Raw genomic sequence first — 15934 nt, 5'->3', positions numbered from 1 at the left:
AAAGAGGGCTTTCATCAACAAGACAATATCAGGGCCCTCAATTAGTCCAGGCAAGACTAGGGTCCAGGGTGCCAGCGTTCATTGTTCCCCCCGCTGGGCACTTTAGCACAAAAAGCCCACAGGTCATGCTCTTCCTCTGTTTCAGCTTAAGCCAAGCAAAGGCATGTTATAATCCACGTGATGGAGCTTTGGTGTGCTGGAGCACCAACCTGATCTAAAACGAGTGAACTTTGTGAACCAGATAGAGAAAAAAAACTAAAAGTGTTTCAGAAATAGCATGGACAGGTTTTTTTTTAATCAGATAGGAATAAATATTATGTCTACTGCCCAAAGAAAACTCAAACAGTGCTATGCCAACCTTCATCTACACACAAGCAACACTGAGTTTCAGGGCTGAGACAAAAAATAAGACAAAGTCAACTGAATTTAGGGAATTTATTTTCAAATATTACCTCTCCCTATGATCTGAGTAGGCCAAACAAGAAATCTGCTTCTGTTTTCACTGAGTCCTTATCACTCTTTCAGTGTTTCACAGATGGAAAGAAAAGAAAGTAGGAAACAAGACTGAGTGAAAACAAGCACAAAACCCCCCAATAAAGCCCAAGGCTAGCATGTGCCTGTTTAAGTGTCCTGACACATAAAGCCAACAGTGGACTACCAACAAAGTCCAGGCTCATATTTAGACCTCTGAGACCATAAGCACAGGTAAAACATTGTAGGGATGAGCAAAGCATTTTTCCTTGAAATGCACATCCACTGTTGTCTGTGAAGGACAGGAACAATCTGAACCACACTGTAAAAGTCTGGCTCAGATTGCTGGAGTCCAGCTGTAGGACTTGAGCTCTCTGTGGAAGGAACAAGTGGTCCAGAAAGCAAAGGGGATTGATAGAGCAACCTGGCCCCATTCTCTCACCTGACTCCTCTATTGCTAACCCGGTGGTGATCTCTTGCCCCTCCAAGGAAAGCTAACAGATACTTAAACTCCATTATTCTTCCACCATTGGGCTGCTGAAAGCTGAACTGAAATTTTAACTGAGTTATAGTCAGTGCATACTTTTTAACCTTTATGTTCATGTATGTCTTCATTTATCTTAAAACATTTTAGGTATTGTATTTGTAGTGCTTTTATTTCATATCTTATTGGTGACCAGTACGTCAGCTGATCTGTTGTCACTGTCTATGTTATGGTCCGAATGCTTCTGTGACTGAAAACCAGACTGTGAAACAGATTGAATTTTAATCTGGAAGGCAATATACAAAGATGATGCTGTCATTAGTAATATTACAACTTTAATGTATGACAAAATGTCAGCAAAGCCTGGACGGTGAAAGCTGCAGCTTAGTAGAGCAGCAGCAGCAATGTTAAGAGGCTCATCTGTGTCATGTCTCCAGCATATTGTAAGATATATTAGTAATATCATTCCATAAATATTCATTAGTGATTTCAGTACTGTCCTGTTTATCTGTATATCTTTGTAATATCTACGCCTCTTGTACCTCTATACTGTACATATAACATCCAATTCCTATTGAACAATTTGTACACTATTCCACGTTCATGTCATACCACTACTGTGAGCATTAATCTCTCCTAAAAAATGCAGCATGTCAGTTTACATAAACACGTCACTTTAAATGCTATTGCACAGATTTTTTATTGTACAGAGCTTTTAGTGTCCTTTTTAATTTCTGTAGCTTATTCTTATTGAAATCCTATTGTATGTTTCCACCTTTCTTTCCTGTGTTTTCTGAAATGCCAGAATTTCTCCTCTGGGGATAAAAAAAGAGTATTTTCTTATCTTAAGCTGACGCACATCTACAAGCCTCCAATCAGTGGAACTGTATTGTTCATCATGGAAGAAATTATCTTACAGTAACTGAGGCTGTGATCGACCCCTATAAAGTCAAGGAAAAATAAATTACAGAACTCATTTATGTGGCTCTGGAAGCAAAAATCCCATATTTTTTTTACCACAAGGACTTATTATTAGTCATAATTCCAAAGCCATACAAGATAGACTTAACCATGAGCTCCCATAGAAGACTTCAGTTTGTTTGATATCAACCTCATTTTAAGAAAAACTTGGTTTGCTTGTCAGGGTTCCACAAACTTTAAAAAATAAAATGCAAGACTTGATAAGGCCTTTTTCAGGCTTGAGCTGAGACAAATCAATACCACTTTGCACGGCACACGTCAAAAATGAAAGACATGACATTCCTCAGTACAACAAACAAGGGGCTTAATTTCTTTATTTAATGGACTGTTTATGAAATGTCAAATAGTATAGGGAAAAAGATTTTTTTTGGCCATAAATGCCCAAATTTGAAGATTTCTGGTACATTTAATGCCTCTTTTCAATCTATATGCATGTACATTGCAGTAAATGGCATTAATTGTTACATGGACAAGAATATATGCAGAGAAGAATGATTAGAACCACAGCTAGAAAACAAAGACGGGAAAAAGACAAGCCAATCTGCCAGGTAAAAATAAGACTTTTTAAGGCCTTTAATTAAAAATGTCCAATTCAAGACTTTTTAAGACTTTTGAAGGGACCGTGGGAACCCTGATTTTTGATCATGAGAAAATAACTACACTTCCCACAATGCTTAAGTGTCACAGCCATGTCTCTGATTGGTGGAGCCTGCTGTTTCCATGGAAATGTTTAATGACCAATCAAACTTTTGCTTTGGGCTGTAGATGAAGACTGTATACACCATAAACATGATGTTAAAAAGACACATTGTATACACAAACTAACATGCAGTATAACATTTTTATAAAACAATATAAACACCATAATAAAGACAAATAAAGAAAGGAGCTCAATGTGTGTCTTGAAAGAAGTAAGCTCAGTTATTAGAATCACAATGGTTTGAGGATGAGGAGTCCTTCACTCCTTAGTAGACAGTCTTGTATCACTTTGCCCTTTTCTTCGTTCACCAGTTCTGTTTTTGTGCCCAATCAAATGCTTTGTAGTGACAAGTATTCAGCTAGCTGGCTGACTTGGTTCAAGATTTAAAAATAGTAATATAAATATTTTCTGAAATGTCAAAGGAGGATTTGAATTAGAGCCACAGAAAAAATGGTTGGTCACTGCTGAGCTCTATTACAGCACAATGGAGACTAGATAGACGCTGACAGTGTGACCATTTAGCAGTTTGCCCAATAATCCCGTCGCATTCTTATCTTCTATTCAACTGCTAACGTGGGCAGACACATCCAAGACAGGAAACTCAAGGTTACAAAAACTTTACACAGCCGAGTCTATTACCAAGGCCAAATAATAAGGTCGTAAAATGAACTTGTGAAACCGCGGGGTTCTCTTGAACACGGCACTAACTGAGTTTCACAGTACGTCTCAAAAAGTCAAGTGGCCACAGAGAGAGGAATGCGACTGCAGGACATTTAGCCCATCTCCTGTCTGATAAAGCCACTGTATCCGCAGACGAATGGCCCTGCAAATCTCTCAGTGGACCTCTAAATATTTAACGTCCCCATGGTTGGCCTATGTTCCTCCTCTCTAAACCTCTCAATGGATGGCACTGTGCCACCTGGCCCATAACAAGCAGAGTGAATAGAGGGCACCCTTCATTGTCTGCAAGCTCATGATTCACACAACAATTAGCAGCTTTCAAGTTACGAGCGGCCGAGGTATTCACTTTGAAAAACTCCAGGCTCAGCACATGATCCATCTGAGGGAAAGGAATACAGCCAAGTATGTTTACCAAAGTACTTCACTGAAGTGATATTATAGGTACACAAGTATTAAAGTTACATCAAGTATCTCACATACAGAGGGTAGAGGAGGTGACACTCTTCAAACTGCATAAATGCAATGTCAACATTTCAATACAAGTAAGATGTAAAAGCATAGTTTTATTGATAAATTTCTAAATATTGGGAGCCGATACTAGGGTTGGGCACAACACCAAGCTTTTATGATACATTTGCACATATTCAAACAAGATCATGGATAAGACAATAATGTTTAAAGGGATATACTGTAGTTTATGTTGATTTTGAATGTTAAAAAAAAAAGATGTTAGGCTGAATGTTCAGTAAAAAGATAGCTTACACTAAGAACCACTTACAGTTAGATGCTTTCTGACCAAAAGATAACCAGTCTGAAATGTTGAGTCCAAAAAGGAAACTATCACTTTATCATTGTTTATTTCCATGCTTTCTCTGAAAGCATGGGAGTTTAAGTTGAGCAAAACTCAGAGCAAATGGTTTGAAACAGAGATCGTTTCAAGACAAACAACGTAAAAAAAAACCTGTTGCTTTCTCTTTCTTTCTTTGCATCTTCACTTATTTTACTTTAATTTTTAAGTCAACTACCTGAGATAACATCTTATTACTTCTGCACCTGGAAAGTCCATGCTCTGTTTCTTACAGGTACAGTGAAGACAGGCCACTTCATCAAATCACATACCACAAACCACAACCTACTTCCGGCAGGACCATACGAAAGTGGACGACAGAGGTGCAGGACTCAGCAAATCCCTCTTTTGTCACAGGAGCTCTTGGTTTGATGGTAATCTCCCCATCCCATGGGATTCTCCTCAATTCACACCCCCATGGTGTGAGATTTGTGAGGGGGTAAAAAAAAAGAGAAGTGCCTACAGACATGGCAGCTCTTGAGGGACGGGTGAATGAGTGGAATTCAAGGATGCCTTGAAAAGCAGGCTGCACATCAGGAGAGTCAATCAGAAGATAAGAAGATGTGGAGAGCAAAAAAAGAGGGATATAACGACAAAGTGAGGTTCGAAAATGCACAATGGCATTCCCAAGAGGGGCCTCATGAAATTCTGAATGGTCTATTCATTCATTAAAAAAACGCATTGGGTGGTAGCTGCTGCTAGTCACATCTGACAGTTAAAATGTGCTTACTGCAGGTTTGAATCTGCAAAGCACCTTTAAAATAACATAAGAGGATCACTTCATAGCAGCAGACATGAAGTGGGCTAAATAGTCTTGGTCATTCTGGATCAGTCCCAGCTCATGGGGGTGAAAAGCTTATGGTATAGGTTTCTTAGGACAAGAGAATGTAAATGGGTGGGTGGGTAGGGGGGTCTCTTGTTTCATGCCTGCCTGTGTTCAGCAGGCTGTCAGTGAGGACAAGTGAACACTCCCTAAAGCTGGAGACTGGGGACAAAGTGCCAGGTAGACAGATCTAGTTTCTTTTGCAGCAGCCAAATGCGGCTTTGTGGTGGAAAAATCTGCACCTGGTGGCCATGGAGACCGCTGTTCACCCAGGCTGTGGCCTTCAGTGCTGACAAACTGACGACAAAGAAAAGAAGGAAGGCTGGACTGAAATGTAATGGTCTCTACGGAGGCTAAAAGCACCTTGCCAGGGATGTCTGGGTGGCTGACATGTCTAAAACAACTGTGGCTATGTTCACCCATCACAGGTTCATTGTGGGGATTGTCACTCCTTAAAGCAGCTTGGTCTTTCACTCAGTCTTGCTGTAGTTCATTTGTGCTCCAAGAATAACCAAAAAAGTCTTTTAAAAAGCTCTGATGCACTTCAAAGGTATGCAAGGTATCTTGAAAGATTGATAACTATAGTTAGAGGGACATAAGTGGGTCAGTTTTACTTCTGAAAGTTGCAGTAACACTGAAGTTTTTCCATCTTGCTCTATGTTCAAATCTTTAAAACCAGAGTCCTGTTATTTACAAAGCCAGGCTTCACACCTTCCACTAGCTGTTACTGCGATTACGGCTGGGAAAGACAAGCAAATAAGTAAGGGTTTGGTCACAAACAGGAAAGAGGTGCTGAGAGGTAAGAGGGCACTCAGTGTGCCATTAGTGCTGGAGATAGTTGGGTGTACAGAGCAAGTGGCCTTACAAATCCTCTTCTCTTGGAACAGAAGCAGTAATTATGCAGTCTCTCTGTATTTTGCCAACGTCAAACCAGCATTTTGACATCAGGGAGGACATGAGAGAGCAGCCGAGCGCACCTGAAATGCTGAGTGGAGGGAGCACATAAAAATACAAATAACAGCTGTCAGCGGCATTCAAAAAGGGTGCTCTGCCCTGAAAAAGAAGATGATAGGGCATTGCAAATCTAGAACAAATACTTAGCAAAGCCCCACTAGTGCACTGCTAACAAATCTGTGTGGTTTACATGATCAATATTAGCTTTGTATCACATGTCATGGTTTTTGTTGTGGTTACTTTTCTTTGTGATTCTGCAAAGCTGATCCATAAGCTCTGCAAACATTTGCTTTGGATTGTGACATTAGCACCCACAAGGTCAAAAAGGGGGCCAGATTCTGTGCATACGTTGACACAGAAACTGCTGCTTCAAAAATGCAAGCCAACACATATCAAGACAACTTTGTTAAATCCGCAACAAATGAGCTTGCAAGAGCTTCCTTTTAACTATACATTCAGTTTAATTTTACATTTTAAAAAAAGCAAGCACAACCTTGATTCAATAGAAGTAATCTACCATTTAGTTATACTGTGATACTCAAAACTGGCTCAAGGCCACTTTTCAAGGTTTTGAACTCCACGGGTGCTGCATGATTTGGTAATTATGTGCAATTGCAGTTACACTGGACAATATTGCTATTTGTGATCATGATTATGATATAAAATACACAACAGTATCATGAGCCTAAAGTATGCATTTCTGCTGCTACGGCCTCCTGATGACCATCCTCCAGGCCTGCTCCAGGCCCATGCCCCATCTCTCAAGGTATCTACCCAGCTGCCCCATCCATACGGCCTTCCTCGGCCTCCTCTGGCCTCTGGACCAACCCACCAGGCACTGGGCACCCAATATACAATGTGCTGGATCAGACCTAGGAAAGCGCACCAGGTGCTTGATGTTCCTGTATCAGGTAGCTGACTTTTCCCATCCTTGTTCTCCTGAGCACATCTGCATTAGACACATGGCCTTGCCGACAATCCTCGAAGATGTGCCAAAGAGAAATTGTCTCAAAGGAGTCTACCAAGTGCCTTTGGCTTTCAGTCAATGTCCAGTCCTCAAAAGAGTATACTAAGAGCAGGAGGACTAAGACCAAAAGACTCTGACTTTGGTAGGCATACTCAGATACCAGGAACGCCACACTGTCTTGTTCAGCGAACCCACTGACGCATGCTCAGCCTTGCGGTCAGCGGATTGATGAATTACGCTGCCAAGATGGGTGAACTGGTCTACAACTTCCACTTTCTCACCATTCACGGACACAAATTTGATGGCAGAATATAAGACATCCACAAATGCCAGGATCTTTGTTTTGGCCCAGGCGACGCTCAGTCCCAACACTTCAGCCCCTTCACTCAGCAAGTTAAGAGCCCCAGCAAAGACATCTACAGCGCAGATAACGATTACAGCATCATCAGCAAAGTCCAGATCAGTGATCTGGACATCACAAAACAACACAACAGTATGCTGCCCCTGTTACCCACCACATTATCTTATTTACTAGAAAATTTCAGGGACATAGCTTTACAATGTTAACCTCTGGAAAGTTGAGGACAGGTGACAAATTTTTGTCCTTGACTTGCATTACTGCTGTCAAAAAAGTACCTAACATTACAAAATTAAATTCTAGTTATCTAATATGATTTCTGACTTAAATGCTATTGGTCTCGTCTATAACCTTTAGTCCCTGCAAAGATGTATTTATACAATGCATCAGAATTTACATCTGATTTGGCCATTCAGATACCAAGTGGTAATCCTTAATTTCTGTATAAACACACTTCAGTGCATATTGAAAACTGTTTGATATCTGATAGGTCAAGCTGAATACAGAGGTGGTCTAGGATGCTTTCATTTTGAGTAGTACTGTTTTGTCTTTTTCTATCTTTAAAACAACAAAAGTGAAATAAAAGGGAAATGTCTTCCAGTTGGGAGCCAGGCCTTATCCCTCACAAAAGCAGCTAGCTCTTAGAACCACTTCATCTGCAAAAGACACATCATGAGTCCTTCATCACTTGTCGTCTTTAGTATGTTATTGTGTCCTTTGGAAAAATATTTACAACAAGTGAGTGAGAAAAGCAGTTGCAGATGCACCACTATCCTTAATCTTGTGGTGAATTCACCCCATTCCTCATTGCAAGTGGCCTCACGACATGTAGGGATACCAAGCCAAGGTAAGGGAGCAATGGAAATGATGCATGGACTTTGTTTGCATAAGAGGCGGACAAGTGAGTTATCCAGTCGTCACTGAAGAGCCATTGTTAATGCATAGTGTGGACCTAGACGCTACAGTGCTGTTACTTGGTATCCAAATGCTCCAAAACGAATCATTAATCCTTGATAATGCACCGTCTCAACAACCCCAAAGTCTTGGTCTTGTCAAGGCCAATGTATTTCAAACGGGGGTCTCACCATCCAAGAAGGGTTGCCAGGGACTGCCAAGAGCTCTCTTTAAAAGTAGGTAAAACATAAAATTGGCTGGATGTCTCTTATTACTTACAAAAGCCATTTGTGTGTTCCCCAAAAGGTTCCTTAAGCCATAAAGTTTTTCAAGATCTGACATTGAGCCAACCCCTGTCTGCTAAAATCTAAAGTTGGCTTTAAGGCAAGAAACTAAGAGCATTAGAGCAACTAAAAAATTCAAGCACCTAAAACAGAGGCATAAAGCAAAGAGAGGCCAGTGTGTTGAGCTGCAAATTGCACAAGACGTGGCAGCTAAGTGGGTAAATTTGAAGCATTAAATTACTTAAAATCAATCAGGAGTGGTGTAAAAAAATGAAGATCATTATCAAGGAAAGTCTCCCAACCCCCATAGAAAGAAAGGAACTATGGCATTGAGCTGGTTATGTTGTTCTTAAATGGCAATCTTTGGGGAAAAATGTAAACTTACAATGAGTCCACGCAGTCAGTTTGAATTGGTGATGCTGGGACAATTGTAAAGCTGGGTCTTTTTTTTTTTCAATGTACAGAACAGATATACAACTTGTCAGAATCACCCCGGGATCCAGATGGTTTGAGTTAACTAATCAAAGCAGGATGTGACCACCGTGTTCTCTTACAAAAACACATCCATATAAAAGTAAACTACACCATATCTAGATTTCCTCCACAGTCTCCCTGGTGAGCGTGTTCTTCATAAAGAGACACTTCTCTGTCCCGCTCTTTGACAGCTGTGCTGCTTCCAGTGTGGTCCTGCTACGCTGTATGAGTTTGAAGAGACAGACAGAAACAACCTTATAAACACTGTTATGACAATGGTTTTTGAAAGCAAAAAGAAGCTAACGTGCAGTCTAGACTGTTTTTATGTTAAATGGTTTTTTTAAGGTGTGTTCAGTCCATTACTGCACCAGGATCAGGTTATCAGCAGACTGCAGGTAGCTGACCTGTTTCTAAGTCACTGACAGACAAAAGACAGAGGAGGGCATGCACGTGTAAGAGCATAAATCCATAAATGGAGGGTCAATTGTGCCAAATTCTTAAAAACGCAGAGAAACAACAGGCAGACAAGACGGTTCAAACACCCACTTGACATTGTGATAACCCCCACCCACAACCTCAAATGCGTAATCCAACACTGAAAGTCACACACCCAGCTATCCCCACACACAGATATAAACAATCATTGTTCTAGCATAGGTATTATGATATTTTAAAAGCTAACAATGCTAGATTGAACCTCCTAGCTTAATATGAGGCACTTCCAGAGATGTCGATACTGAATAAGTAGGTTTACTGACTAGAAAATCCGGGGATTAGACATCACAAGGTTCACTGAGTCAACAGAATCTGTGCACAGTCGGTCCATTTATTTCATTTGAGGGTTACAATGATCCTAACAGAGGCACCAATCTAATGGGCATTTACTGGGGAAAAAGCAGCTTTAAGAAATTACAGTACATACTGTAGTGTCTGGAGTTTATGCCAGTGTTGTCATCACAGGAAACCAGTATTTAACCATGTCTATGATAAAAAAAAAAAAAAAACAGCTGTGACTGAGTGTTTTTTAAATTGAAAGGCACAGAATCACATGCAAGCTCTGCACCCGACATGAAGATTTGTTTTTTGCATTTTCATGCATTTTGTTTGTGTATTTAAATAAGACATTTAAGAGGAATATCTAGATTTATCAAAAGGTATTGCTGCATTGGCAGCACTCCTTTAAAACTCAGAACTACCGCAGACCAGGGTGCATATGGCCTAGAGGTTAGGTCATGCCCCACGTGCGTAGGCTCAGGTTCAAGTAAGGCCTGCGGCTCCTTTCCTGCAGGTCTTACCCCCATGCTCTCATCCCTGTTTCCGATTCTATCCACTATCCTCCTCTCGGAATAAAGGCATAAAAAGCCCCCACTTAATGTCCTGAGTGAAAAAAAGCACTTGTCATTTGTTCTTCAATGCTGCGCTTACAGCTCTCTCAGTTGAAAAGTTTAAGCTTTGGCTCACTACCCTGCTCATTAATGTCACGTTTCCCTCACAGACCAAACAAATCAAGAAGGGGCGGGACTTATGATACCTGCTTTGTCAACAACAGTGGCATGCAGGACACTAATATGACTTGCCTTTTGAGGGTATAATTCCAGGTCTAAGGCTGCAGCAAATACCATGGCATGATTTCTTAACATCATATGTATGTTTCCTTGGGGATATTGCCTTCAAAAATGGAAAATTTTAAGCACACGCAAAAGCCTACTCAAGCAAAAGTCAATTTTAGAACCCGATTATTAATAGTCAGATTAATAACTTTAGTATGAAATATATCAGGCTTTTTAAGTCTATATGAAGTGCTGTATAATTGCGTTGGCAGTATCAGATGTGTATGAAAAAACGGGTAATTCAACATAAGCAAACATCTGAATGGCTAAAAAAGTTAGCTTAGCCTAGTTTATTCTGTCATTCATATTAAATATATATTGCTTTCCTGGTTGGCCAACTTCTGCATTTATTTCTTGATATGCAATCTTAGTCCTGTTTTATCTCTGGAATTCCAGTAAATACATTTTCTGGCACTGTCCGTATATTTACGGATATGCTGACATCAGTTGCATACATAATGTGGAAATGAGGTGCTGCAATGAAAAGTAACTTTACATTTGAAAAAAGTGCCTTTAGGGCTTCATAAATCATTTTCCAGTAGTAACTGATAACAGTGCAGTCTCAGTAGATGGTCATGGTTTGCACTTTGATTTCCACATTTTCTCCAACATAAAGGGAAATTATTATTATAATGACACTTCTGAGACGGTGCTATAAAGTACCTTAACACATTTTTCCAGAATGGTTCCCTCCATTTATGTGAGCTTGTACATTTCCATTAATATCTCCATATTACTGACCATTTTTCCACTGATATCTCTCCTTCACAAAAAAATCAGCACTAATGGAAGATATTTTCCTAAAAAGTACATCCCTTCAGTCATCATAAATGGAAAAGCAAGACTCTATCCTCCTCTGGAGAGGTATGAAAGCTTTGGGTCTCTAAGGTTAAAGGTGAATTCTGAGCGTACCTGTGCACCAAATGTCCTTTCCCTTCTGGTTAAATTATACCTAACAACACAGTAATCATCCTTTATAAGACTGCTACAAAAATGTGTGTTGTGCATGTAAATATGTGGTGTTGTATTTATCTTAACATAGTCTAGAATTTACACTGGAATATTATGTTAGTCTGTATATCTACATGCAAGGCTACGTTTTGCAGAAAGAAATGTAATTTACCCTTTTGTTAATCCTACACTCCTCTTGAAGCTCCCCTCTTCCACACAGATTTTGCTCTCTGGTTTATAAAAAAATGGTGTCATACAGGCCAATCATTGGCAACCACCTGGACAATCACTGTACAAAGAATCAGGCAGGGAATCCTGTATGAACGGGGGGCCAAAGCACATAATGAAATGTGTATGTCACCACTACGTGTCATCTCTGGACTCAGTCATGGGAGGGTCAGTCAGTCAGTTCACTCTCTCAATTTCACACCACTCCCTTAAATGTCTAATACAAGGCAAAACAGAACAGAAGACTAATAAATTACATGAATAAATCAGATTAACACTGCCCTAAAATTGCAAAGTCAGCCATTTCAATGTTTTGCCATAACTAATGTGCCTTCCAAAGTAGAAAAGGCGCCATTTTTAAAGCCTCAAACAGACCGTCCATTGAGTTCGTAAAAGACGACATTACAATGTAAGCCTACATTGTGTTGTGAAAGCATGAAAACTAATAATGACAGTTGCTATGTGCCTAAATTTGCATTTTTTAGCAGCCAAAGAAACAAGTGAGAAAACAGGAAAAGTTTAAACCTTCATTGTCAGGACACATCTGAGGTGTGGAAGCAGATGTTTTCCTGCTAATGCTGGAAATAAACTTGACGTGTTAACACATGTTTGCCAACCGGTGCTCTGCCTCAGACCTGCTATCCCATCATATATCATTACCAACAAGAGCATCCTCAACTAGGGCTCAAGGAAATGTAAGCAGTATAATCCAAAAAGTGGATCTGTCAATCCCAACACATGCACATCATCACATGCCAATATTTTTCTGAGGCAAATACAGTAATCTAAGGGTTCATGGGATGCTTTGTTATTCTTCCCAGCACACTGAAAGCCTGTCATCATGTCCCTGCACTCAAAGGAAAAAACTCCAACCCAGCTGTGGTTTTTAATGTGGCATCTAATTCAGCCATTAAAAAGCACGGTGGGGTGTCCCCATACAGCCGTTCCCCTCCCCCTTCCTCGTCCTGCTCCCCTCGGGGAAAAACCACGCTGGGTGCATGTCAAAGATCACATGACAATAGGGATTCCTGACCCAGCCAGGGACTGGGAATGAATCAGACCTAATTCAAGCATGTCGCAGGCGGCCAAAGGCATTGCTCTTGAGACGGAGTGACTGGCCTTTTCAACCTGGACACACACAGACGGGACGGCATTCCTGAGAAAGTGTCACATTGTTTAAGTGTTACTTGCAGTACCCTTTCTGAGTAATTTCTTGTACCTGTTCTGAGCTTTGCAGATGTTAAAGTCAGTGTATTACTGTGTTTAAAGAGAGGAGAAAAGGAGAACCAGCTGAGGGAAAAATGCAAACAATGTTTCATTGAACTTGCTTGTAGTGCTTAAACGGGTTTGCTTACTAAAATAAGGCAATTAAATTAGCACTAGGAAAGGTTTAGCTTGAAATAGAGAGCATGTCTTCAACCAAAGCTGCTAAAATATTGCATCTGTTGGTGATGGAAGTTGATCAAATATTAATCAATGCCCTCTCAATTTCTTCTACATATCATCTGACAGCAACACTATTCTCCAAGATGGCATTTACTAAATTAAACAAAGGACAAAAGTGAGGTTATTCAGCAGCCTTTAACATACATTTGCACAAAACACTTCGCATAAAGGAAGTAGTCCTTTGTCATTACATCTTTGATCAATTATACAACAGCACAAAACAACAGCTGGAAAGATTACGTTTAGAAGAAAGCTTGTGCCTGCGAAATTATGCAAACAGATTGGTACAAAGGATGGCAGTAGGGGGGAAGCATCTTTCAGAAACTGAGTTGCAGCCTCTCTGGTCAGACACAGAGCAACACTCAGGGCAAACAAAGAGGGAATGTAGGTTTCTGAGCAAAGCAGACTTTGGACTTGAGAAAACCCTGTTAACAGTCCCAGAGCCACTGACCTTGCAAGAACAGACAACATGCTGCGTTTTATCAATAAATCACAACAATGTGTCACCCAGGCCTTGTGGCAGCCATGCTCCTCAGGCAGAAAGGGACAAATAAAAGGATGCTAAAGAGACTTGTTTAAAGATAAGTGCAGGGAAAATGAAATCTAAGCCATAAAATAAGCATGTAGCTGCAACTCCTTCAAGTAAGCTTTGTAAAACACCCATTATCTAAAAAGCAAATTGAGTTACTTTTAAAGTTTCAGTGTTCACAGAAACCCTGAGCAACATTTGTTTTCTGCTATTACATCACTAAATTTGCCAATACAGCAAATAATTCCAGCTTAAACTGATTATTTCTCAAAAATAAGTCAGATTTTACCGTTTTAGAGTCTTATTTTGAAGGGGCTAATCTACCAGGGGCTATTAACACAATACAAGAGCTGTAAAAATCGCTTTGACTGTTGCAAAAGAACCAAACAACTTTTCTCGCCATCATTTTCATGCACTTTCTCAGTGCCAGTTCTTACCTGGCCATTGCGATGCAGCAGGGCTGACAAGAACAAGGAGGCAGCAGAGAAGGCGCCCCAGCCATGAGGAACACCTGCAGAGGTAGCAAGCAGTCACATTCACAACTTCACCGCTTCACTGAAAGCTTCAAAAAGTTGATTTAAAAAAGTTTAGTACCTCATCTTCATCTCTTCTTTTACGGAGTCCGAGCAGGAAAACTACATGGACTATTCACGGGGTGAGGGGAAAAGTAAAAAGAGTTCACAGCTGCCTTTGGTCCTGCAGTGCTGCTGGGGCTGCTGCTGCTGCACGCGGGGAGAACAGCTGATGGAGACGCAGCGCTTTGCTGGAAACAGAAGAAGAAGTGAGGAGCGCGAGCGGAGTGACCTGCACGAGTTCAATGCGCGGACTTCCGCCAGGTCCTAAAAGGGAACACGTTCCGTTAAATGACGTACACGACCACAAAAACTCAACAATAGCAGCGATAATTTAACAAATATGATAGCAATGATCATTGACATTAACATGTAAAGTACTGGCAACCTCTGTGAATGGTTTACAAATTTAATAACCTTATAACACTTAATAATAAGACTGCACATGATTAAGACCACTCAAGTAAAGAAATTAGAATCTTTTCTATATTTTTAAACGTTTTTGTAGCAAAGACAACCATTTAGAGGGGACTTCAGACTCAGTACATTATGAAAACAACATTAAGTGCCTTGCAATAACAGATAATGCTGCTTCAGTGCACTGTAACATTAAAACCTGTGTATCTATAGCTATTTAACTGCTCTAAAGCTATATACTAAAATAAACCTTTTCATACAACTATATTTGTTTCAAACAGTAGAATATATCATTAACACACAGAAAATGAATCATGGCATAGTTTATTTTTAAAAAATTACATCTATTTGATTTTATTTAAATGATTACATTTTTAGTATTTATTTATTCAAATTCCTTAAAATCAGCATAAATCTGTTGCAGTACATAAAGTTTTTTGGCCTCTTTATATTAAATCTAAGTAATTCAAATGGATGAAAATTTTATATGCAATTAAAATACATAAATCTTAAGAATTAGGCCTAAATAACAGAACAGAATTATTATTATTATTATTATTATTATTATTATTATTATTATTATTTTATTTTATTTTTTGCTATTTGGGTTTCTTTCCAAAAAAGTTGGGATGTTATATAAATTGTGAATTAAAACAGAATACAATGATTTGCAATTCCTTATTAACCTAAATTCTATTTTAAAAAAAGCACAAAGACATTATATCTGGAAGTCAAACTCCCAAACTTTATAGCTTTTTGGAGCTATACACACATGCTGAATTTGATAGATGTAGCACACTCCAAAAAAGTTGAGACAGGAGCATGTTTATGACTGTTACATTACCCTTTCTTCTAAAAAAAAAAAAAAAAAAAAAATCTGTAAGCATCTGAGACTAGATTTTTGAAGTACTGAAAGTAGAAATTTTTCCCAATTTTGCTTGATGGACATCTTCAGTTGCTCGACGGTGCAGGGTTTTTATATTGGGCACTCTTGCACTGTGAAGCCATGCTGTTGTAACTTGTGCAAAATGTGGCCTTGGCATCATCCTGCTTAGGGACATCCAAAGCCTGTATGTACCTCTCAGTTATGATGGTGCCTTCACAGGTGTGCCAGTAACCCAGACCACAGACACAAATAAACCCCTGAAACATCACAAATGCTGGCTTTTAAACTTTTCTCTTTAACCTTGACAACCTTACAGCCATTGTATCCAAAAACAGTTCAAATGTTGGCTTAGGTCAGTCCATCTCAGATGAACTCGT

At 39.7% G+C, this 15934-nt stretch overlaps 1 protein-coding gene across 1 annotated transcript in view; it reads right to left on the bottom strand.

Annotated features, from left to right (window-relative positions):
* col18a1a (collagen type XVIII alpha 1 chain a) overlaps positions 1-14442 on the bottom strand; it is a 132728-nt gene extending 118286 nt beyond the window's left edge. The window contains exons 1-2 of the mRNA XM_041807253.1: positions 14277-14442; positions 14120-14193 (exon numbers count right to left, since the gene is read on the bottom strand). Of these exons, the coding sequence (XP_041663187.1) occupies positions 14120-14193; positions 14277-14287 (85 nt within the window). The 5' untranslated portion in view covers positions 14288-14442. The remainder of the gene's footprint in view (positions 1-14119; positions 14194-14276) is intronic.
* Between the last annotated feature and the right edge of the window lie 1492 nt (positions 14443-15934).

This window comes from Cheilinus undulatus, linkage group 15 (genome assembly GCF_018320785.1).
Source record: "Cheilinus undulatus linkage group 15, ASM1832078v1, whole genome shotgun sequence".
Classification (NCBI taxonomy): domain Eukaryota; kingdom Metazoa; phylum Chordata; class Actinopteri; order Labriformes; family Labridae; genus Cheilinus; species Cheilinus undulatus.
This window is presented reverse-complemented; position numbering and strand designations above follow the sequence as displayed.